Consider the following 27512-nt stretch of genomic DNA (forward strand, 5'->3'; position numbering starts at 1 on the left):
TGGTTTACTGACATGATGGGTAGGGTATGGCACAAGTTCCATGCTGCATCTGCACTACTTGCGGTGCTGAGGTCCTCTTGGGCATGGAGGGAGATTTCTGGCCCTTTCATTCCTCCTGGGAACTATCCCTCCCCAGTCCCCCCTTTTTTACTCTTTTTTTTATTTTAATTTTCTTTTCTTCTTTTTTTTTTCTTAAAAACAAAAAGAAAGAAGTAACCTAACCATGGCAGCCCTAGTCCTTGAACCTGCTACCCCCGGGCACCTTCTTGATACTGCACCCCGTTCTGACCCCACCTTGTCTTTGGACCACTCTTCGGACACTCCTAATGCCTCTGTACCTCTTGCCGGTGCTGTTTCCTCAGGTACTGAGGTCTCGACTGACTCCTTCGATTTATCTGACCTCCGCTCTCCTTTGACTATGCTTCCGGCCTCTCCCTCTACAGTGCGGCAATTTTCGAATCGCCGGCCCGTTCCACGTCGAATCAACTTTGGTCTCACTCCTAAATGCCAACGACAATTACCTGCTGATGATACTTCTCCACCTTCTCGTTCTTCTCAGAAAAGATCGACACACCCTGCACTCCCTTTCCACGCTCAGTTTCAGATTGCACAATGGACTAAATTCTTCACTTTTCGACCGACTTCCTCTATTGCCTATCTTTCCGACCATAGTATTGGCAAGGCACTCCTACGCCATGTTGGTAAAGATATTTCTTTTCATGCTCTTAAGAGCGGTATGCACATCATCACTGTACAGAATGCTACCCAAGCTCATGATCTTTCCCTTCTTTCCCATATCGATACTGTTCCTGTCACTATTGAAAAACATCATTCCCTCAATTCTTGTAGTGGTACCGTCATTCTGCCCCATACCATAGTTCAACAAAATTTCCAGACATGTGGCAATGACATTTTTGAACAGCTGGAACTCCAAGATCTCCCAATCCTCAAGGTAGACATTTATGTTCTTCCTGCCTGTGGGCAGAGACAATACCCTAGCAATGTGGCTCGTTTAACTTTTGACAGCCGTGAACTCCCATCCTCAGTTTATGTAGCAGGACATTGGTTACAAGTTCGAAAGGTGATCCCTACACTGCAACAGTGTAGAAATTGCTGGCGATTTGGCCATCCAGCGAAATATTGCAGATCTATAGCCGAATGCCCAGTCTGTGGTGCTGATGACCCTTCTAATACGTCTTGCAATCGACCTCCCTCTTGCCTTAATTGTCATGAGGCTCACCCATCGTACTCTCGCCTTTGCCAAGTCTACTTAAATGAGCGGGAAATCCGTTACCTCAAAGAGGCAGAAGGTCTCTCTTATGCCATGGTAGTTTCTCATCTCCACCTCCAAGGGAGACTACCTCGTGTTTCTTATTCCCGTGTTTCAAAACGTCCCCCCACTTCTGGGGTCCCATCTTCTGCAGCCTCCTCTGTGGTTACCTCTTCCATAGTCACTCCCGTATCTAATTCTTTTGCTGTCCTGGGCTCAGACGTCCCTACTTCAATGCCTCAGTCTGTTCTCGCTTCTTCGTGTTCTCCCTCACAAGCCTCGGTATCGACGAGATCTCGTACGACACCTCCTCCCAATCGTCCCTCTACTTCTCAGAAGTCAAAAAAAGATCCTTTAACCCCTCCTTCCCTTCTTCCACCTTCTCATTTTACCTTCTCTGTCTCTGTACCTGGTTCTTCCCCTCTCACTGGCTCTGTTACAAGTGTAGAGGTTCACCCTCCTCCTCGTACTGTACCTTCCTCCCCTGTTCCCTCCCAAGTTTCTTCCTCTTCTGCCACCTCCGAGGTTTCTGCCTCTTCTGTCCCCTTCCATGCTTCTTCTCCAGTTCCCTCCACCCTTTTGCCCCCCCCCCCTACCGTGGTACAGTCCATTACAGTTCTAATCTTTACTCATCCTCCCCCTACCTTCTCCAATATTGTCTCCCATACAATGTCTCTGAATTCCAAAACACTTGAAGCAATCTCTGAATATATTGCAGAGACCAAACCATCAATGGACACTGATCCACCCTCCGTTCATTCTCTTACTTTGTTTTCCGCTGCCTCCACATGTGGACTTTTCTAATCCCTCTAGTCCATAGGAACCCTTACCTGCAGATTTCAGGTATCTTTATCGTTACCAAACATGGCCTATTTTCAGTGGAATATATGCGGCCTCAGGGGTAATTGGGGTGAGCTTCAGATGTTACTCTCCCAGTTTTTCCCTGTTGGTGTTTGCTTACAGGAACCAAAATTACACTCTGCTGTTATCTATCCCATCTCAGGCTATAATTTATTGTATTCTTCAGATCCTTTTCCTGATGAGACCTTTAATGAAAGTGCCTTTCTTCTACGCACTGATATTCCATACCATCAGCTATTTGTTCATACTTCGCTGCATTATGCAGCAGCCCATATCCACTTTCATAGGTGGTAAATGCTGTGTTCTTTATATCTCTCTCCTTCTCGGGCATTATCTATTCTGGATATTGCCTTTCTTGTTTCGTCATTACCACCACCACTTCTGTTACTTGGCGATTTTAATACCCGTCATTTCCTCTGGGGGGTCTCACTGTGATTCCCGTGGCATTCAGTTAGAGGCTTTTCTTGCTACCCACCCCCTCCATGTTTTAAATACAGGTACTCACACCCATTTTGATTCTCGGACTCGTACTCTCTCTTGCATCGATCTCTCAGTCTGCTCTTCCTCCACCACATCAGACTTCACCTGGTCTTTTCTCCCAGATTTACATGACAGTGATCATTTCCCAATCATTCTTACTTCCCCTTCATATTCACCACCTCTTCGTAACCCACGCTGGCAATTTGATCAGGCAAACTGGAACCTTTACTCACAACTGTTTTTAGTGAGGTTCCTTCGTCGTCCTCCATTGATGAGCTTTTACACCTCTTCTCGTCCTCCATTTTAACCGCAGCTTCTCATTTTATACCCCAAACTTTGGGCAGGCATTCTCAGAAATGCGTGCCTTGGTGGTCTCCTGCTTGTGCTCGTGCAGTATGTTTGAAACGCGCTGCATGGGGCAGGTACCGGTACAATAGAACCACGGAAAGACTTCTTGATTTTAAGCAGAAGCGTGCGATCACTCGCTGTGTCATCCGTGACGCTAAACGCACTTACTGGCAAGATTATGTCTCCACCATCACCTCTGCTTCCTCTATGAGTGAAGTCTGGAAAAAAGTATGAAAACTGAGTGGTAAATATTCTCCTGACCTGGCTCCTGTTCTGCGGGTTGCCAATGAAATTGGCAATCATCTGGTCTGTATTTCTCAGGGGCTCCATCTATGCCCCTCGTTTCTTCCCTCAAAGTCTGCTAGAGAGTTAGCACCCTTGGACTTTTCTTCTCTCAGAGAAGAACAGTATAATGTGCCTTTTACACTTCAAGAACTGGAGGCAACACTCTCAGCTTGTCGATCATCGGCAGCTGGGCCCGACGACATTCATATTCGTATGCTACAACATTTACAACAGTCAGCCCTTGCAGTCCTATTACGCCTTTTCAATCTTATTTGGTCACAAGGAGTTCTTCCACAGCTGTGGAAATCTGCCATTGTTCTCCCTTTCCGCAAACCAGGCACTACGGGACATGAAGCCTCCCACTATCGTCCCATTGCTCTTACCAGTGCAGTTTGCAAAGTGATGGAATGCCTAGTAAATAGACGTTTAGTGTGGTATTTAGAGACACACAACAGTCTCTCCACTCGTCAATATGGCTTTCGTAAGGGACGTTCTACCATAGACCCCTTACTACGCTTGGATACGTATGTTCGTAATGCCTTTGTGAATAACCACTCAGTTATTGCCATAATTTTTGACCTTGAGAAGGCATATGACACAACTTGGAGGTATAACATTTTGGCCCAATCCCACTCCTCAGGCCTCCGAGGCAATCTACCATCCTTCCTTAAGAACTTTTTAACTGACAGACATTTCCGTGTTTGGGTTAATAATGTGCTCTTCCCGGACTTTATCCAAGCTGATGGTGTCCCCCAGGGATGTGTTCTGAGCACAACACTTTCTCCTTGCTATAAATGATTTGGCCTCTAGTCTTCCATCCAATATTTGGTCATCACTCTATGTTGATGGCTTCGCTATTGCCTGTGCAGGCGCTGACTGTCACCTCATTACAGTTTCTCTCCAGCATGCAGTCGACCGTGTTTCCAACTGGGCCACCACACATGGGTTTAAATTTTCCAGTACCAAAACTCACCAAATTACTTTCACTAGACGCTCTGTCATCTCCGATCATCCTTTGTACCTCTATGGCTCCCGTATCCCTGAACGTGATACAGTCAGGTTTCTGGGCCTCCTCTTTGACCATAGGTTATCCTGGAAACCTCACATTACCTCACTGAAGGCAACTTGTCACAGCCGGCTGAATCTTCTTAAAACCCTTGCTCATCTTTCATGGGGAGCTGATCGTCGAACTCTCCTTCACCTACATTCCGCCCTCATTTTATCGAAACTTGATTATGGTGACCAGATCTATTCAGCGGCCTCTCCTGCTACTCTCTCTAGCCTTAACCCCATTCATCACCAAGGATTACGTTTATGCCTTGGTGCTTTTCACTCTTCCCCTGTTGAGAGCCTCTATGCAGAAGCGAACGTTCCATCCTTATCCGATCACTGTGATGCCCATTGCCTTCGCTACTATGTACACTCTCATGATCTCTGCAATCCTTCCATTTATAGAATGGTCACTGATATTGGTAGACATTATTTGTTCGCCACCCCTGTTTACTCTGTCCCTTCTCTCTTCGCCTACATTCGCTCTTGTCTTCTCTTCAATTACCACCTTTCTATGTTCATGTAGCATCTCACTTTTCCCTACCCCCCTGGGAAGTTCCAGCTGTTCAAGTCTGTTCTTTCTCACTCCCTTGTTCGAAAGCCCAACTGTCTATGGTCGCTTCCCGCTCTCTTTTTCTTGACCACTTCCACTCTCATTCTCATGCCATTGCAATATACATAGATGGCTCTAAGTCTTCTGACGGCGTAGGATTCGCAGCAGTGTTTCCGGACAGCGTCGTATGAGGGCATTTACTATCTTCAGCTAGTATTTTTACTGCTGAATTGTATGCCATTCTTGCAGCACTTATCAGTATTGCATCTATGCCTGTGTCATCATTTGTGGTTGTCTCAGACTTCCTTAGTGCTTTACAGGCTATACATTAATTTGATACACCTCACCCCTTAGTCCTCCGTATCCAACTTTGGCTATGCTGCATCTTTACCAAGCATAAAGATATTGTTTTTTGTTGGGTCCCTGGTCATGTTGACGTACAGGGTAATGAACAGGCGGACACTGCTGCGCAGTCAGCAGTACATGACCTACCAGTTTCATATAGAGCAGTGGTTCCCAAACTGGAGGTAAATTAACCATTTTTGGGGGGTAATGGAGGGGTGACAGAAAAAAAGTTATGAATTCTGAAAATCAAGAAAACAATGCGGTACCCGGTATGAGGATTAGTGTTAACTTTGTCTTAGTATATAAAGTTGTAAAGTAAACCTATTATAAGTAAGTAATAAAGTTAAACCAAATAACAATAAACATCAAAAACTAATATACAGTATTAGAAAAGAAGAAATATATAGCTAAGTGTGTGGAAACCCAAAAGTATTTTGACAAGTATGCTTCAGAACAAAAGTCACTCAGTAGCCCAGATCGACCTGTCCAGTACGCGTCACTCACTTCCTGAGGCTGCCTCTATTTCACACTGTCAGTTTATCTGTGAGCATCAGCCGAGGTAGACATAAGCTGGTATGTATGTGTACTGCCCTGTGCAGTATATAGTTAGTATTTACCCACTGTTACTGTGAATTTGTAGCTATTATTAATTTTATATATAATGTATGTGTGGTTCGTACGTTTTCAATGGTTTTGCTAGGATTAGCAGAGTATGCGAGGCTGTATACGTTCACTGTAGTCTCGCGCTACACGGTGCTCTTGTGCTGACAAGCATGATACTTGCAGCCTGACAATTTTGAATGTATGCGTGTGTGCTTGCATCAGTGAACTTGTGTTAGCTGCCATGCGAGAAATTATGTACCTTGCGTTTTGCAGTGTATGCATGGATATTCTTCTTTTTCTGCAGATTGAACAAGAAAATGTCCAAAAAGCGCACCTACACTGACGCCTTTCTTCGCCATGGCTTTGTGAATTTAACTTCTGGTGGAGAGGATCGGCCACGATGTGTGGCATGTCACAAAGTGTTGACAAATGAAAGCCTCAAGCCATCAAAACTCTCAGCTCACCTCCAGAAGTGCCATCCAAATCTTCAAAATAAGGATCAGGCTTATTTTCAGCGCCAGGCTGTAGCACTGAAGAATATCCAGTTCGGCTCATCTGGAATTCAAGCCCAAAAGCTTCAAGCTGCGGTCGAAGCATCCTACTGTGTTGCATATAAAATTGCCGAACAACAGAAATGCCACACCATTGCAGAGAATCTGATTATGCCTTGTGCATACGAGATGGTAAGCAAGGTATGTGGGGAGGATCAAGCGAAGAAACTGAGTGTCATATCTCTATCAAACAACACCATCCGCCGACGAGTCGATGACATGGCATCAGATATCCTGTCCCAAGTTACAACAGAGATCAAGGAAAGCTCATATGGCAAATTCTCCTTGCAATTTGATGAATCGTGTGACGTAGCCAGTTGTGCTGTTCTCCTTGGGTTCGTCCGTTACGTCCACCAGGACAAGATCAAAGAAGAGTTCCTATTATGCGAGGATCTGCTGACAACCACAAAGGGTGAAGATGTCTTCAATATCATCAACAGTTTCTTTACCAAGAATGGATTGGATTGGAACAGCGTTCAACAGGTAGGAAACGATGTTTATATAAAGTCTAAATTAGTATAAATACAATGAATTACACGGCATATAGTCATATACAGTTTTATTTATTGTACAAGTAACTGTAGTGTAGCTAATATTTTGTACATGATTCACACAAAAAATATCGTGCCTGTCGTACTGAAATACTCAAGTACCGAAATAATTAATTAAAACCATATAATTATAACGCAAAAGATAAGTAACAATGACTAACTGACGCAGTCTATAATAATTTTTCTTTTTATTCCAGGTCTCCGTCGATGGAGCACCGTCGATGATGGGTGGTCATCGTGGATTACGGGGCCTCATACATGCTATCAATCCAGAAATTTCTGTAGATCACTGCATCATTCATCGGTACTCTCTTGGATCGAAAAGCCTGCCTGGTAATCTGAAGTTAGTGTTTAAAGATGTGTTGAAAATCGTCAACTTCATCAAGTCCAGAGATGTGAATTCGTGCATATTCAAGGAGCTGTGCAAGGAAATGGGAGAACAGTATCAAGTTCTGCTCTACCACACCGATGTTCGCTGGTTGTCACGAGGCAAGGTTGTACGTCGAGTCATTGAGCTCCGAAAAGCTGTTCAGGAATTCCTGGAACAAAAAGGATCTCCTTTTGCTACCAAGTTCACCGATAAGGAGTGGCTTGCTCGACTTTGTTACTTGGCTGACATATTTGCGGAGCTGAACAGTGGTAATCTGCAACTCCAGGGCCGAAACACGACTGTCATTGATGCCCATCACACTGTGACTGCATTTCTGGGGAAACTGAGACTCTGGATTCGGCGCTTGGAGAAAGGAGTGATCGCCCAGTTTCCCACCCTAGACCAGTTTGTTGAGGAGAATAGTCATGATACTGGATCACTTCTACAGACCATCAACAAAGAAATGAGCGACCATTTGAAGGGGCTTGAAACAAGCATGCATCACTACTTTCCAGAGAGTGACCAAGAAACAGCCACTCTTCAGTGGATCATTCATCCCTTCTCTGTACCTGATGATGCCATTCATGATGATGATTTCCCTGCAAAGGAGGAGTGGATCACAATGCGAGCCAATGAAGCCTTGAAAATCGAATTCCAAAACCAAAATGCAGATTCCTTTTGGATTTCACGACTACCTGACTCGCCAACTCTGTCCAAGAGAGCCTTGAAGTTGTTGGTATCATTCTCAACAATGTATCTGTGCGAGAAGGGCTTCTCAACTGTGCTGGGTATGAAAACAAAAAAGAGGACTCGCTTGAATGTTGCAAACGATGCCAGGCTGGCACTTTCAACCACGAAGCCAAGAATTCCTAAACTAGCTTCAAGTATGCAACTCCATCCATCCCACTGATGTTCTTGACATCTTTGGTAATAGTCATTAGAGATGCACAATGTTCAAATACAATAAATAAAAGAAAATATCTCAAGTGTTTTAATTTAGCCATATATATCAATAATAACAACATTTTGTGAAAGGGGTAACATGCTTTATGTGGCATGTTAAATTGGGTAACAAGCTGAAAAAGTTTGGGAACCACTGATATAGAGGTATTCCATTTACAGACTATTTTACTGCAATAGCTACCCACCTTCACACCCATTGGCAACAACGTTGGTCTACTCTACTCGGTAACAAACTTCAATCTATTAAACCAAGTATAGGTTACTGGCCGTCTTCTTGTCACCAGTGTCGAGGTTGGGAGACTACTCTCTCCTGTCTTCGCATTGGCCATATTCGTCTTAATCATGGATATCTCATGGAGAGGCGCCCTGCTCCTCTCTTTGAGAATTGTCAGGTTCCATTATCAGTCAGCCACATTCTGTTGGACTGCCCACTTTATCAACGAGCACATAGAATTTACCTCCGTCGTCGTCTTCGCTCCGCTGCTCTCTCTTTACCTTCCCTTCTCGCTGATGGACCCACCTTTCATCCGGACTCTCTCATTGACTTTTTGACAACAACTGACTTACTTCACAAACTCTGATACCTTCAGCCCTTTCTACTTCAATCTCTTGCTACCCTCTACCCCTGTACTATCCCCTGCCCCGCTGTTTTCTGTAACCTACTGATCATCCCTCCTCCCTTCTGCCATCCAATACCCTCGCTTCCTTCCCTACCCTGCAGCACTGTATAGCCCTTGTGGCTTAGCGCTTCTTTTTGATTATAATAATAATAACAGAATAAATGTTACCCAAGCAATAAGCTTTAATAATTCTATTTACTCATGTGCAAGTCCCACTCAGATCCAACCCCTCTCACTCATATATTTATCCAATCGATACTTGAAACTACCTAAGGTTTTAGATTCAATAACCCTACTAGGCAGACTTTTCCACTCATCAAGTTCCCTATATCCAAAACAACACTTTCCCCACATCCCTCCAAATCTAAACCTATCCAATCTGAAAAAAAAAAAAATCTTGTCATACAAAAATGAAATTTCTTGACCTGCGTATATAAGTTTGATGTCAACCTTCCCCCGGGTGAATCATTCCCAGATATATACGAAAGTTAGGAGGAAGAGGAAAAATGGAAGAGAAAATCCAGACAGCTTATAGTCATCCCTTCAAACATACCTAACAAGTGTTGGAGAAATGAGAGTTATGGCAGCGGAGGCAATAATGCTGGAGAAGTGAGGTTGATGTGAGTAGTGTTAGTGACATGAGAATGATGATGCTTATGGTGGAAATACTCACTCCCAAAAAGTACATCCGAGTGTTTCTGTAGTCAGGCTCATGAGGTGTTCCACCTGAGGCTCGTTGAGTAATGTGGATTCTGGAGCTTTGATCTCGCCCCTCACCTTGACTGCCCTCTGAGCGAGGCCGAGCACCAAGTCTCTCCAGCCAGTCTCACTCAGTCTGACACCAGGGAACTCCACATTACAGTACCTGTTGGTGAAGACACACCTCTAGTAATCTGGTGAAGACACACCTGTAGTAACCTGGTGAAGACACACCTGTGGTAACCTGGTGAAGACACACATGTGGTAACCTGTTCCATATCTGTCTGTTAATGGAGACACTTGTAGTTACCTTTGATCACCTGCTTATTGTGAAAGACACAGTTATTGTAATCTATAACATACCTGACCGTTGATGAAGAAACACCTGTAGTTACCTGAAACTTCCCATGTTTGTTAATACACACAACTGTAGTTAACTGTTGCACACCTGTATTTTGATGACGCTGCAGCTGTTGCTCAACTGTTTAATGATATACACAAATATAGTTACCTGTGGCATACCTGTTAGTTGATGAGGACATCTGTAATTACGAGTAACATCTGTCCTTTCATGAAAATATACCTGAAGTTTCCAGTTGCTGTCTTTTCTGCTGCTGAGAGATCACATATTATTATGTGTTGCTTACAGTACATGTCTGTTGATAAAAAAAAAAAAAACCTACACTTACGTGTTAATCACTTGAGTCTTGATAAAGACACCTGTAGTTACCAGATGCATGACTACTGCGTTAAAGTTGTGGCAGTGAACCTCGGCAGCTGTATTTTCTTATTAAATATAACACTTAGAATTAATATATTAGTAAAATATGCACTTTTGTGGCTGAATGGTAACATTTCCTCGCCTTTATTGTGAGCGACGAAACATGTTAAGTGCAGCTAAGAGATGGCGCTGGTTGTGGTAGATTATTAGTCAAGAAACAACAACCGTGTCTCCTGACACGAATTTTAGTCAGATAATAATAATATTAATAATAATAATAATCTTTATTTACTAGTACATATACAAGATATACAAGTACATGTACAAGGTATAGAGACCATAGCTGACATCAATGACATACTACTATATAGAAAGTCACTTGTTATGCTGAGCATTTCCCGCAAATTAGGTCAGTTTTGTCCCCAGGATGCGACCCACACCAGTCCACTAACACCCAGGATGCGACCCACACCAGTCCACTAACACCCAGAATGCGACCCACACCAGTCCACTAACACCCAGGATGCGACCCACACGAGACCACTAACACCCAGGATGCAACCCACACCAGGCCACTAATACCCAGAATGCGACCCACACCAGTCCATTAACACCCAGGATGCGACCCACACCAGGCCACTAATACCCAGGATGCGACCCACACCACTCCACTAACACTCAATATGTGACCCACACCAGTCCACTAACACTCAGGATGCGACCCACACCAGTCCACTAACACCCAGGATGCAACCCACACCAGGCCACTAATACCCAGAATGCGACCCACACCAGTCCATTAACACCCAGGATGCGACCCACACCAGTCCACTAACACCTAGGATGCAACCCACACCAGGCCACTAATACCCAGAATGCGACCCACACCAGTCCATTAACACCCAGGATGCAACCCACACCAGTCCACTAACACCCAGGAATCCATTTTATACTGATGAGTGAACATGGCCAGCACTTGTATTATGGAAACACGTCCCTAATATTTACCAGCCGTACCGGTGATTCGAACTCCGGATCTCAGTGTGTGAGCTGAGTGCGCTGGTGATTCAGTTACGGGACACCGTAAAAACTCAGTCACAATCAGAAAATAAAGATCCATCGCTAGAGAGAAGTTCCTCTGATGACGAAATGTAATTAAGTTACCATTTAATTTCACATAATGTGTTAAGTAAGAGATGAGGAATATCAGGGAAGATTTCCTGTGACCCGGCATCAGCTCGGACAATGTTATCTCTTGTCAAGTCACCACAGAATTTGTGGCTACAATATTCAGTGGTTCTGGGAACTCTAATAGTAATATCTGACTTATAAATGATCTTAGATAAATTATTAATTCTTCAAAATAATTCCGATATTGACCTCTAAGTTTTTATTTCAATTATAATTAGGTTAAAATTTCTCAAAATGTTAAGTGAATATTTTATATCGTTGTAGGATATTATTCATGGTTGACACACATTTCTGCAAGATATAATTCATGGTTGACACACATTGTTGCAAGATATAATTCATGGTTGACACACATTGTTGCAAGATATAATTCATGGTTGACACACATTGTTGCAAGATATAATTCATGGTTGACACACATCGTTGCAAGATATAATTCATGGTTGACACGCATCGTTTCAGGATACAATTCATGGTTGATACACTGAAACGTACTGCTCGCAGACTAGGCCTAGCCTATAGAAAACATCGTACCCCTGGAATGCTGAGGCTCTTCCAAACTGCCCTTGCTGCTGCCAGAGAGCGTATGACAGAGCTGCGGCAAACAGACTGGGAAAAATTTGTCAACGGTCTTAATGCTCACACCCCACTTAGCCGGGCATGGAGGGACATAAATAGAATTAAGGGTAACCGAACTGGGCAGATCGCGCACCCTCATCCCTTGCATAGGGCGAATGAGTTAGTCAGTGCTTGGGCTGCTACATCTAGCTATGACAGTCTTCCCAGTACCACACAGGCAAAATTAAATAACAAATATGATGCAAGGGAGAGACTTGTTTGCTTTATGCTCAGCAAGGCAGATGATTGCAACATTCCTTTCACTAATTATGAACTTGATGCAGCGCTAACTAAGGGCAACTCCACGTCGCCTGGTGAGGATGGTATTACTTACAACATACTCAGATTGCTGTGTCGAGTACCAGGTAATCCATTACTTGAATTATATAACATGAGCTATGTAACTGGGGAGCTCCCTCAATCTTGGACCAACAGCCTCATCATTCCAATTCCTAAGCCCAATCAACAAAATGCATTTCGCCCAATATCTCTTGCTAGCTGCTTGTGTAAAACATTTGAGAGAATGATTCTTAATCGTCTCATGTACAGAATCAAACAATTTTTGTCTCCCCGGTTACATGGTTTCATGCATGGAAGGAGCGTGCATCATTGCATAGCCACCTTTCTCACCCTGCACACTGACAGCTCCTACACTACCTTCCTTGACCTTAAATCCGCTTTCGATGTAGCCAACCGACATGTAATAATTAGTGAACTTGCCAGAATGGATGTTGGAGGATGGCTTCTCCGCTGGATTAAAGGCTACCTGTCCAACAGAAAATCGTCTGTGTTGTTCCAGGGACATAGAAGTGTAACTAAAGACTTTGAATTAGGAACCCCACAGGGAGGTGTGCTCAGTCCCACACTGTTCAATATTCTAATTAATGCATTACTTAATGCTATGCCTAGTCAGCCCCATAATTATGTGATTAGTTTTGCTGATGATATAATGATTCACACCACCGGATTCTCCAACACCCAAAACATTCTTAATCATGTACTAGCCTCGTGTCAGGACCTGGGGTTGATAATCTCTACTGATAAAACAAAGATACTCAATAGGCGTCCTCCTCGACAGAGAGGCACAGTTCGTCAGATCCAATTGCATGATGGGTCTCTTCTAGAATATGTAAGCAGATACAGGTATCTAGGCTTTGAGGTTCCACTACTTGGACCTGTTGTAACAAGACTTTGTCGCCAATACAAAGAACGACTAAGAGCACTTAGAGTTGTGGCAGGGCTTCACCCCAGGTATGGTGCTAATGTTAAAATTGTGAAAATGATGTATCTTGCTTATATTAGATCATTGGTTGATTATGCTGCGCCACTACTTGCTCTTGTGTCTGACTGGAAGCTTGGAGGGCTGGAAAAACTGCAGAACGAAGCAATGAGGATCATCCTAGGATGCCCTCGTACTGCCAAAATTTTAAATATGCAAAAAGAACTTGATATTCCAAGCATCAGAGATCGTGTTACTGAAAGAAATATCCTAATTGGGGTTAATATGCTCAGGCAAGCTCATTCAAACCCCTGCACAGAAGCCCTCCAAACTTTCCTCAGCACTGGTGAACACTCCTCCAGATGGATCGAAAAGACTGGAACCGACCTCCGCATGAATCAGATACGTGATCTATGTCAAGTAAGGCAACAGCGGCGCTTCTCCGCTCCATGGAATATTACCCCATTCCAAACTACCATTCCTCCATTTCCCCCCAAACTACTTCTTAAATCACAACCAAAACTTCGCCTTGAAGCCAAACATGAGGCCTTAAGCTGTATTGATAACTTAGTCACACAGCACACACTCTCGCAAATTATTTACGTTGATGGTTCTGTTCACCAATCCACTGGTGCAGCTGGTAGTGCTGCTGTTGTCGTACAGAGTGATGGCTCTCTTAAAGAAATTGGAGCACGCATCAATAATTGGGCCTCTACCCTTCAGACAGAACTGTTTGCCATACTCCTTGCACTGAAATGCATCTATGTATCAAAGATTGACAGTTTAATTGTAACTGATTCTCTGTCATCCATAAATGCTCTCAACTCATTAAGCATAAATTGTGGCATGCTTGTGTCAGAAGCCAGACACAGGTATGGTAGGATTGTGGACAGTGGAGTCAGAGTGCACATGCTGTGGATTCCATCTCACATTGGTCTTCAGATGCATGATAGAACTGATATTTGGATAAGCTGTATGCTTTCAAAGAGGGAGTAGATTACAATCTTGGCTTGTCAGGTAGTAGTTTGAGAACAATAATACGAAAAGAACTTCGGCTGAATTTTATGGACTTAAGGCTCAGGGAGATTGACACCAGTGAGTCCATCTATCATCATTCTTTTATGCAGGAGGAGCCACATGTCTATGGTGCATCCAACAAAATAAGCAGACTCTTGGATGTCACTACTGCCCGGCTCCGGCTGGGTTACAAGTATCTTTGGCAGGTTAAATCACCACCACCAGATGTAGACCAAACGAAATGTAAACTTTGCCGGATGGATTATTGTCACACCCTGCGTCATTATGTACTGGAGTGCGATAAAATTAATGAATTTAGAAACAACTCACTCAGAAGTGTTCAAGAAATGGCTAAGTATTTTATCCACAGTGGTATATTACAGACCATTCTGGAGAAATACCCTGACTTTGCTAGCTGTAAATAAAGCATTACCACATATGTGCATGTGTGTGTGTGTGTGTGTGTGTGTGTGTGTGAGTGAGTATGAGTGTGTGTGTGTGTATGAGTGTGTGTGTGTGTGTGTGTGTATGAGTGTGTGTGCGTGTGTGTGTATGAGTTTGTGTATGTGTGTGTGTGTGTGTGTGTGTGTGTGTGTGTGTGTGTGTGTGTGTGTGTGTGTGTGTGTGTGTGTGTATGAATTTGTATGTGTGTGTGTGTGAGAGAGAGAGAGAGAGACTCAGCAATCAACATTTGCACCAATAACTCACTACAGTTGTGACCGGGTGTGGAAGTGTGAATTGCTCATTACTCTAAAATTTGTTCATGATTGCAGCCATGTATAAACGTAAGTAACCATTCTTACAGTATTCATTACCTTTGTAACTTGTGAGTTCATTACCTTTGTAACTTGTGAGTTCATTACCTTGTACCTAGTTCAGCCATCAAAACTTTGGAGCCCGGTCCCTGGACCCATTGTGTACCTCTGTAATCTGTAAATACCTTTGTAACTTGTCATGATTGTGACTAGACCTACCTGGAGTTCATTACCTTTGTAAATTGTGAATTCATTACCTCTGTAACTTGCTCAGCTATCAAAACTTTGAGGCCCAGTCCCTGGACCCATTATGTACCTCTGTAATCTTTTGACTACCGCCCACAGGATGGGTCTGGGGTGCATAATAAACATATTAAACTAACACACATAATTGCAGGATATAATTCATGGTTGACACACTGTTTATATGTTACTCTTCACTGGCTATGGTGATGAAACAGGTATAAACAACGTCATGTAAATTACAGACGAATCAAAGGGGATGATGGTTCGGGTAACAGTGATCATACAATACCAGAAAAATACTGGTGAAAGTGCTATGTTAGTCCAGTGGCTGTAGCCTAGGGAGAACAAGCGATTTGAAGAGAATCATCATGGGCTTGGCATCCCTAGTTTTGAAGGTTCTCATTATCCATCCTATTATTATCTTAGGATAAGTTTTAGATACAATGTTGTGATCGTTGAAAGTGAGATACTCTGACATTATCACTCTTTTGTGTGATTGGAATTTCTTGTATACTCCGGTACAGTTTTAATTTTCTCGAGTTTTCCATATCGGAGTAATTGGAATTTCTGGTCACTGAACTTCATATTGTTTTCTGTGGCCCATGTGAAGATTTGGTTGATGTCCGCTTGGAGTCTTCCAGTGTCCTCAAGGGATGAGAGACATGCAAATTCGAGTGTTATCCGCATAGAAAACCATGTTGCTGTGACTTACGTTTTTGTCTATGTCAGATATGACTAAGGGTCAACAATCTAAATAAATTCTTTATGACCGAGACCCAAAATCTGGTCATCTCAAAAATCTCTGATATTATTCTAACACCAAAAGACTCTGAAAAGGTAATCAATGACATGCCCATGCACTCTGCCCCTGGCCCAGACTCATGGAACTCCGTGTTTATCAAGAACTGCAATAAGCCCCTGTCATGTACCTTCAACATTCTATAGAGAGGGAACATGGACACAGGGGTCATCCCACACTCACTAAAACCAACAGACATAGCCCCACTCTACAAAGGTGACAGTAAAGCAATTGCGACGAACTACACACCGATAGCACTAACATCCCATATCATAAAAATCTTTGAAAGGGTTCTAAGCAGAAAGATTGCCAATCACCTAGATACCCACTAGTTATTCAACCCAGGGAAACATGGGTTTAGAGCAGGTCGCTCCTGCCTGTCCCAGTTACTGGATCACTATGACAAGGTCCTAGATGCTGTAGATGATAAACAAAATGGATATGTAATATACACAGACTTTGCGAAAGCCTTCGACAAGTGTGGCCATGGTGTAATAGCACACAAAATGCGTGATAAAAGGATTAACAGGAAAAGTCGGTCGATGGATCTATAACTTCCTAACAAATAGAACACAAAGAGTAATAATAGTAAACAGAGTAAAGCCTGAGGCGGCTACGGTGAAAAGCTCTGTTCCACAAGGCACAGTACTCGCTCCCATCCTATTCCTAATCCTCATATTTGACATAGACAGAGATGTAAGCCATAGCTCCGTGTCTTTCTTTGCGGATGACACCCGATCACCATGACAGTGACCTACAATGAAGACACTGCGAGACTCCAAGTGGATATCAACCAAATCTTCAAATGGGACACTCAAAACAATATGAAGTTCAATGAAGAGAAATTTCTAGTACTCAGATATGGAAAACTTGAGGAAATTAAAGCTGCATCAGGGTATTCAACAATTTTAACCATAAAATAGACTGAAAAAGTAATGTGAAGGACCTGGGACTGATAATGTCAGAGGATCTCTCCTTCAAAGACCAACAATGTATCTACTGCATCTGCTAAAAAAATGTAGGATGGATAATGAGAACCTTCAAAACTAGGGACGCTAAGCCCATGATGATTTTCTTCAAATCGCTTGTTCTCTCTAGGCTGGAATATTGCTGTACACTAACTGCCCTTTTCACGGCAGGCGAAATTGCTAAGATAAGATAAGATAAGATTTCGTTCGGATTTTTAACCCCGGAGGATTAGCCACCCAGGATAACCCAAGAAAGTCAGTGCGTCATCGAGGACTGTCTAACTTATTTCCATTGGGGTCCTTAATCTTGTCCCCCAGGATGCGACCCACACCAGTCGACTAACACCCAGGTACCTATTTGCTGCTAGGTGAACAGGACAACAGGTGTAAGGAAACCTGTCGAAATGTTTCCACCCGCCGGGAATCGAACCCGGGCCCTCCGTGTGTGAAGCGGGAGCTTTAGCCACCAGGCCACCGGGCCTGGAGGGTGTACAAAGAACTTTCACTGCACACATAAGTACGATAAGGCACCTAAATTACTGGGAACTGATTTGTATTCCCTGGAACACAGGCGAGAAAGATACATGATAATATACACTTGGAAAAATCCTAGGGGGATTGGTACGAAACTTACAAACGAGAATCACTCCCTATGAAAACAAAAGACTCGGCAGGAAATGTAACATTTCCCCGATGAAGGGGCGCCACGAGTACACTGAGAGACAACACAATAAGTGTCCGGGGCCCAAGACTGTTTAACTGCCTTCCAGCATACATAAGGAAAATTAACAATAAACCCCAGGCTGTCTTCAAGAAGGCGCTTAACAGGAGCCTAAAGTCAGTACCTGACCAGCAGGGCTGTGGTTCATACGATACTTTGCATGCGGCCAGCAGTAACAGCCTCGTTGATCAGACCCTGATCCACCACGAGGCCTGGTCTCGGATCGACCCCGGGGGCGTTGACCCTCAAACCCTTCTCCAGGTATACTCCAGGTATCAGTAAAATGGGTACCTGGGTGTTAGTTGACTGGTGTGGGTCGCATCCTGGGTGTTAGTTGACTGGTGTGGGTCGCATCCTGGGTGTTAGTGGACTGGTGTGGGTCGCATTCTGGGTGTTAGTGGACTGCTGTGGGTCGCATCCTGGGTGTTAGTTGACTGGTGTGGGTCGCATCCTGGGTGTTAGTGGACTGGTGTGGGTCACATCCTGGGTGTTAGTGGACTGGTGTGGGTCGCATCCTGGGTGTTAGTGGACTGGTGTGGGTCACATCCTGGGTGTTAGTTGACTTGTGTGGGTCACATCCTGGTTGTTAGTGGACTGGTGTGGGTCACATCCTTGGTGTTAGTGGACTGGTGTGGGTCACATCCTGGGTGTTAGTGGACTGGTGTGGGTCGCATCCTGGGTGTTAGTGGACTGGTGTGGGTCACATCCTGGGTGTTAGTGGACTGGTGTGGGTCACATCCTGGGTGTTAGTGGACTGGTGTGGGTCACATCCTGGGTGTTAGTGGACTGGTGTGGGTCACATCTTGGGTGTTAGTGGACTGGTGTGGGTCACATCCTGGGTGTTAGTGGACTGGTGTGGGCCACATCCTGGGTGTTAGTGGACTGGTGTGGGTCGCATCCTGGGTGTTAGTGGACTGGTGTGGGTCACATCCTGGGTGTTAGTGGACTGGTGTGGGTCACATCTAGGGTGTTAGTGGACTGGTGTGGGTCACATTCTGGGTGTTAGTGGACTGGTGTGGGTTACATCCTGGGTGTTAGTGGACTGGTGTGGGTCACATCCTGGGTGTTAGTGGACTGGTGTGGGTCGCATCCTGGGTGTTAGTGGACTGGCGTGGGTCACTTCCTGGGTGTTAGTGGACTGGTGTGGGTCACATCCTGGGTGTTAGTGGACTGGTGTGGGTCACTTCCTGGGTGTTAGTGGACTGGTGTGGGTCACATCCTGGGTGTTAGTGGACTGGTGTGGGTCACTTCCTGGGTGTTAGTTGACTGGTGTGGGTCACATCCTGGGTGTTAGTGGACTGGTGTGGGTCGCATCCTGGGTGTTAGTGGACTGGTGTGGGTCACATCCTGGGTGTTAGTGGAGTGGTGTGGGTCACATCCTGGGTGTTAGTGGAGTGGTGTGGGTCACATCCTGGGTGTTAGTGGAGTGGTGTGGGTCACATCCTGGGTGTTAGTGGAGTGGTGTGGGTCACATCCTGGGTGTTAGTGGACTGGTGTGGGTCACATCCTGGGTGTTAGTGGACTGGTGTGGGTCACATCCTGGGTGTTAGTGGAGTGGTGTGGGTCACATCCTGGGTGTTAGTGGACTGGTGTGGGTCACATCCTGGGTGTTAGTGGAGTGGTGTGGGTCACATCCTGGGTGTTAGTGGACTGGTGTGGGTCACATCCTGGGTGTTAGTGGACTGGTGTGGGTCACATCCTGGGTGTTAGTGGACTGGTGTGGGTCACATCCTGGGTGTTAGTGGACTGGTGTGGGTCACATCCTGGGTGTTAGTGGACTGGTGTGGGTCACATCCTGGGTGTTAGTGGACTGGTGTGGGTCACATCCTGGGTGTTAGTGGACTGGTGTGGGTCACATCCTGGGTGTTAGTGGACTGTTGTGGGTCACATCCTGGGTGTTAGTGGACTGGTGTGGGTCACATCCTGGGTGTTAGTGGACTGGTGTGGGTCACATCCTGGGTGTTAGTGGACTGGTGTGGGTCACATCCTGGGTGTTAGTGGACTGGTGTGGGTCACATCCTGGGTGTTAGTGGACTGGTGTGGGTCACATCCTGGGTGTTAGTGGACTGGTGTGGGTCACATCCTGGGTGTTAGTGGAGTGGTGTGGGTCACATCCTGGGTGTTAGTGGAGTGGTGTGGGTCACATCCTGGGTGTTAGTGGAGTGGTGTGGGTCACATCCTGGGTGTTAGTGGAGTGGTGTGGGTCACATCCTGGGTGTTAGTGGACTGGTGTGGGTCACATCCTGGGTGTTAGTGGACTGGTGTGGGTCACATCCTGGGTGTTAGTGGAGTGGTGTGGGTCACATCCTGGGTGTTAGTGGACTGGTGTGGGTCACATCCTGGGTGTTAGTGGAGTGGTGTGGGTCACATCCTGGGTGTTAGTGGACTGGTGTGGGTCACATCCTGGGTGTTAGTGGACTGGTGTGGGTCACATCCTGGGTGTTAGTGGACTGGTGTGGGTCACATCCTGGAACAAAACTGACCTAATTTGCGGGAAATGCTCAGCATAACATATATAGCAGTATGTCACTGATGTCAGCTATGGTCTGTACACCTTGTACATGTACTTGTATACCTTGTACATGTACTTGTATACCTTGTACATGTACTTGTATACCTTGTACATGTACTTGTATACCTTGTACATGTACTTGTATACCTTGTACATGTACTTGTATACCTTGTACATGTACTTGTATACCTTGTACATATACTTGTATACCTTGTACATGTACTTGTATACCTTGTACATGTACTTGTATACCTTGTACATGTACTTGTATACCTTGTACATGTACACCTTGTACATGTACTTGTATACCTTGTACATGTACTTGTATACCTTGTACATGTACACCTTGTACATGTACTTGTATACCTTGTACATGTACATGTACTTGTATACCTTGTACATGTACTTGTATATGTTACACAAATAACCCGCACATAAAAGAGAGAAGCTTACGACGACGTTTCGGTCCGACTTGGACCATTGACTTTGTCAATGGTCCAAGTCGGACCGAAACGTCGTCATACTTGTATTTGTGTATCGTTCCAGTCACGGTATTGTGCCTTTTTGTTATTTACTTGTATATGTACTTGTATACCTTGTACATGTACTTGTATATGTACTTGTATACCTTGTACATGTACTTGTATATGTACTTGTATACCTTGTACATGTACTTGTATACCTTGTATATGTACTTGTATACCTTGTACATGTACTTGTATACCTTGTACATGTACTTGTATACCTTGTACATGTACTTGTATACCTTGTACATGTACTTGTATACCTTGTACATGTACTTGTATACCTTGTACATGTACTTGTATACCTTGTACATGTACTTGTATACCTTGTACATGTACTTGTATACCTTGTACATGTACTTGTATACCTTGTACATGTACTTGTATACCTTGTACATGTACTTGTATACCTTGTACATGTACTTGTATACCTTGTACATGTACTTGTATACCTTGTACATGTACTTGTATACCTTGTACATGTACTTGTATATCTTGTACATGTACTTGTATACCTTGTACATGTACTTGTATATCTTGTACATGTACTTGTATACCTTGTACATGTACTTGTATACCTTGTACATGTACTTGTATACCTTGTACATGTACTTGTATACCTTGTACATGTACTTGTATACCTTGTACATGTACTTGTATATGTACTTGTATACCTTGTACATGTACTTGTATATGTACTTGTATACCTTGTACATGTACTTGTATATGTACTTGTATACCTTGTACATGTACTTGTATATGTACTTGTATATGTACTTGTATACCTTGTACATGTACTTGTATACCTTGTACATGTACTTGTATACCTTGTACGTATACTTGTATATCTTGTACATGTACTTGTATTTCTTGTACATGTACTTGTATTTCTTGTACATGTACTTGTATTTCTTGTATATGTACTTGTATATCTTGTACATGTACTTGTATACCTTGTACATGTACTTGTATATCTTGTACGTGTACTTGTATATCTTGTACGTGTACTTGTATACCTTGTACGTGTACTTGTATATCTTGTACATGTACTTGTATATCTTGTACGTGTACTTGTATATCTTGTACATGTACTTGTATATCTTGTACATGTACTTGTATATCTTGTACATGTACTTGTATATCTTGTACGTGTACTTGTATATCTTGTACATGTACTTGTATATCTTGTACATGTACTTGTATATCTTGTACGTGTACTTGTATATCTTGTACATGTACTTGTATATCTTGTACATGTACTTGTATATCTTGTACATGTACTTGTATATCTTGTACGTGTACTTGTATATCTTGTACGTGTACTTGTATATCTTGTACATGTACTTGTATATCTTGTACATGTACTTGTATATCTTGTACGTGTACTTGTATATCTTGTACATGTACTTGTATATCTTGTACATGTACTTGTATATCTTGTACATGTACTTGTATATCTTGTACATGTACTTGTATATCTTGTACATGTACTTGTATACCTTGTACATGTACTTGTATATCTTGTACATGTACTTGTATATCTTGTACATGTACTTGTATACCTTGTACATGTACTTGTATATCTTGTACATGTACTTGTATATCTTGTACATGTACTTGTATATCTTGTACATGTACTTGTATATCTTGTACATGTACTTGTATATCTTGTACATGTACTTGTATATCTTGTACATGTACTTGTATATCTTGTACATGTACTTGTATATCTTGTACATGTACTTGTATATCTTGTACATGTACTTGTATATCTTGTACATGTACTTGTATACCTTGTACATGTACTTGTATATCTTGTACATGTACTTGTATATCTTGTACATGTACTTGTATATCTTGTACATGTACTTGTATATCTTGTACATGTACTTGTATACCTTGTACATGTACTTGTATACCTTGTACATGTACTTGTATATCTTGTACATGTACTTGTATATCTTGTACATGTACTTGTATATCTTGTACATGTACTTGTATACCTTGTACATGTACTTGTATACCTTGTACATGTACTTGTATACCTTGTACATGTACTTGTATACTTGTACATGTACTTGTATACCTTGTACATGTACTTGTATACCTTGTACATGTACTTGTATACCTTGTACATGTACTTGTATACCTTGTACATGTACTTGTATACCTTGTACATGTACTTGTATACCTTGTACATGTACTTGTATATCTTGTACATGTACTTGTATACCTTGTACATGTACTTGTATACCTTGTACATGTACTTGTATATCTTGTACATGTACTTGTATACCTTGTACATGTACTTGTATACCTTGTACATGTACTTGTATACCTTGTACATGTACTTGTATATCTTGTACATGTACTTGTATACCTTGTACATGTACTTGTATACCTTGTACATGTACTTGTATACCTTGTACATGTACTTGTATACCTTGTACATGTACTTGTATACCTTGTACATGTACTTGTATATCTTGTACATGTACTTGTATACCTTGTACATGTACTTGTATACCTTGTACATGTACTTGTATATCTTGTACATGTACTTGTATACCTTGTACATGTACTTGTATACCTTGTACATGTACTTGTATACCTTGTACATGTACTTGTATACCTTGTACATGTACTTGTATACCTTGTACATGTACTTGTATATCTTGTACATGTACTTGTATATCTTGTACATGTACTTGTATACCTTGTACATGTACTTGTATACCTTGTACATGTACTTGTATACCTTGTACATGTACTTGTATACCTTGTACATGTACTTGTATACCTTGTACATGTACTTGTATACCTTGTACATGTACTTGTATACCTTGTACATGTACTTGTATACCTTGTACATGTACTTGTATATCTTGTACATGTACTTGTATACCTTGTACATGTACTTGTATACCTTGTACATGTACTTGTATACCTTGTACATGTACTTGTATACCTTGTACATGTACTTGTATACCTTGTACATGTACTTGTATACCTTGTACATGTACTTGTATACCTTGTACATGTACTTGTATACCTTGTACATGTACTTGTATACCTTGTACATGTACTTGTATACCTTGTACATGTACTTGTATACCTTGTACATGTACTTGTATATCTTGTACATGTACTTGTATACCTTGTACATGTACTTGTATACCTTGTACATGTACTTGTATACCTTGTACATGTACTTGTATACCTTGTACATGTACTTGTATACCTTGTACATGTACTTGTATACCTTGTACATGTACTTGTATACCTTGTACATGTACTTGTATACCTTGTACATGTACTTGTATACCTTGTACATGTACTTGTATACCTTGTACATGTACTTGTATACCTTGTACATGTACTTGTATACCTTGTACATGTACTTGTATACCTTGTACATGTACTTGTATACCTTGTACATGTACTTGTATACCTTGTACATGTACTTGTATATCTTGTACATGTACTTGTATATCTTGTACATGTACTTGTATATCTTGTACATGTACTTGTATATCTTGTACATATACTTGTATACCTTGTACATGTACTTATATACCTTGTACATGTACTTGTATACCTTGTACATGTACTTGTATATCTTGTACGTGTACTTGTATATCTTGTACATGTACTTGTATATCTTGTACATGTACTTGTATATCTTGTACATGTACTTGTATATCTTGTACATGTACTTGTATATCTTGTACATGTACTTGTATATCTTGTACATGTACTTGTATATCTTGTACATGTACTTGTATATCTTGTACATGTACTTGTATATCTTGTACATGTACTTGTATATCTTGTACATGTACTTGTATATCTTGTACATGTACTTGTATACCTTGTACATGTACTTGTATATCTTGTACATGTACTTGTATATCTTGTACATGTACTTGTATACCTTGTACATGTACTTGTATATCTTGTACATGTACTTGTATACCTTGTACATGTACTTGTATATCTTGTACATGTACTTGTATACCTTGTACATGTACTTGTATATCTTGTACATGTACTTGTATATCTTGTACATGTACTTGTATACCTTGTACATGTACTTGTATACCTTGTACATGTACTTGTATACCTTGTACATGTACTTGTATATCTTGTACATGTACTTGTATACCTTGTACATGTACTTGTATATCTTGTACATGTACTTGTATATCTTGTACATGTACTTGTATATCTTGTACATGTACTTGTATACCTTGTACATGTACTTGTATATCTTGTACGTGTACTTGTATATCTTGTACATGTACTTGTATATCTTGTACATGTACTTGTATATCTTGTACATGTACTTGTATATCTTGTACATGTACTTGTATATCTTGTACATGTACTTGTATATCTTGTACATGTACTTGTATATCTTGTACATGTACTTGTATATCTTGTACATGTACTTGTATATCTTGTACATGTACTTGTATATCTTGTACATGTACTTGTATATCTTGTACATGTACTTGTATATCTTGTACATGTACTTGTATATCTTGTACATGTACTTGTATATCTTGTACATGTACTTGTATATCTTGTACATGTACTTGTATATCTTGTACATGTACTTGTATATCTTGTACATGTACTTGTATATCTTGTACATGTACTTGTATATCTTGTACATGTACTTGTATATCTTGTACATGTACTTGTATATCTTGTACATGTACTTGTATATCTTGTACATGTACTTGTATATCTTGTACATGTACTTGTATATCTTGTACATGTACTTGTATATCTTGTACATGTACTTGTATATCTTGTACATGTACTTGTATATCTTGTACATGTACTTGTATACTTGTACATGTACTTGTATATCTTGTACATGTACTTGTATATCTTGTACATGTACTTGTATATCTTGTACATGTACTTGTATATCTTTTACATGTACTTGTATATCTTGTACGTGTACTTGTATATCTTGTACATGTACTTGTATATCTTGTACATGTACTTGTATATCTTGTACATGTACTTGTATATCTTGTACATGTACTTGTATATCTTGTACATGTACTTGTATATCTTGTACATGTACTTGTATATCTTGTACATGTACTTGTATATCTTGTACATGTACTTGTATATCTTGTACATGTACTTGTATATCTTGTACATGTACTTGTATATCTTGTACATGTACTTGTATATCTTGTACATGTACTTGTATATCTTGTACATGTACTTGTATATCTTGTACATGTACTTGTATATCTTGTACATGTACTTGTATATCTTGTACATGTACTTGTATATCTTGTACATGTACTTGTATATCTTGTACGTGTACTTGTATATCTTGTACATGTACTTGTATATCTTGTACATGTACTTGTATATCTTGTACATGTACTTGTATATCTTGTACGTGTACTTGTATATCTTGTACATGTACTTGTATATCTTGTACATGTACTTGTATATCTTGTACATGTACTTGTATATCTTGTACATGTACTTGTATATCTTGTACATGTACTTGTATATCTTGTACATGTACTTGTATATCTTGTACATGTACTTGTATATCTTGTACATGTACTTGTATATCTTGTACATGTACTTGTATATCTTGTACATGTACTTGTATATCTTGTACATGTACTTGTATATCTTGTACATGTACTTGTATATCTTGTACATGTACTTGTATATCTTGTACATGTACTTGTATATCTTGTACATGTACTTGTATATCTTGTACATGTACTTGTATATCTTTTACATGTACTTGTATATCTTGTACGTGTACTTGTATATCTTGTACATGTACTTGTACTTGTATACTTGTATATCTTGTACATGTACTTGTATATCTTGTACGTGTACTTGTATATCTTGTACATGTACTTGTATATCTTTTACATGTACTTGTATATCTTGTACATGTACTTGTATATCTTGTACATGTACTTGTATATCTTGTACATGTACTTGTATATCTTGTACATGTACTTGTATATCTTGTACATGTACTTGTATATCTTGTACATGTACTTGTATATCTTGTACATGTACTTGTATATCTTGTACATGTACTTGTATACTTGTACATGTACTTGTATCTTGTACATGTACTTGTATATCTTGTACATGTACTTGTATATCTTGTACATGTACTTGTATATCTTGTACATGTACTTGTATATCTTGTACATGTACTTGTATATCTTGTACATGTACTTGTATATCTTGTACATGTACTTGTATATCTTGTACATGTACTTGTATATCTTGTACGTGTACTTGTATATCTTGTACATGTACTTGTATATCTTGTACATGTACTTGTATATCTTGTACATGTACTTGTATATCTTGTACATGTACTTGTATATCTTGTACATGTACTTGTATATCTTGTACATGTACTTGTATATCTTGTACATGTACTTGTAGTAAATATAGATATTATTTTTATTATTATTATAGTATTATCATAATAATAACAACATTACATTTATTTTCTTGTTAATATTTCCATGCTAATATTTCCATGTTAATATTTCCATGTTAATATTTCCATGTTAATATTTCCATGTTAATATTTCCATGTTAATATTTCCATGTTAATATTTCCATGTTAATATTTCCATGTTAATATTTCCA

General features: G+C 41.1%; 1 protein-coding gene across 4 annotated transcripts in view; it reads right to left on the minus strand.

Annotated features, from left to right (window-relative positions):
- The window catches only part of LOC128686094 (uncharacterized), a 233378-nt gene that overhangs the window by 63651 nt on the left and 142215 nt on the right, over positions 1-27512 (minus strand). For all 4 annotated transcript variants that reach the window (XM_070098496.1, XM_070098492.1, XM_070098495.1 and 1 more), the window contains exon 5: positions 9524-9715. In XM_070098496.1, the coding sequence (XP_069954597.1) occupies positions 9524-9715 (192 nt within the window). The remainder of the gene's footprint in view (positions 1-9523; positions 9716-27512) is intronic.

The sequence above is a fragment of the Cherax quadricarinatus genome, chromosome 62 (genome assembly GCF_038502225.1).
Source record: "Cherax quadricarinatus isolate ZL_2023a chromosome 62, ASM3850222v1, whole genome shotgun sequence".
Lineage (NCBI taxonomy): Eukaryota > Metazoa > Arthropoda > Malacostraca > Decapoda > Parastacidae > Cherax > Cherax quadricarinatus.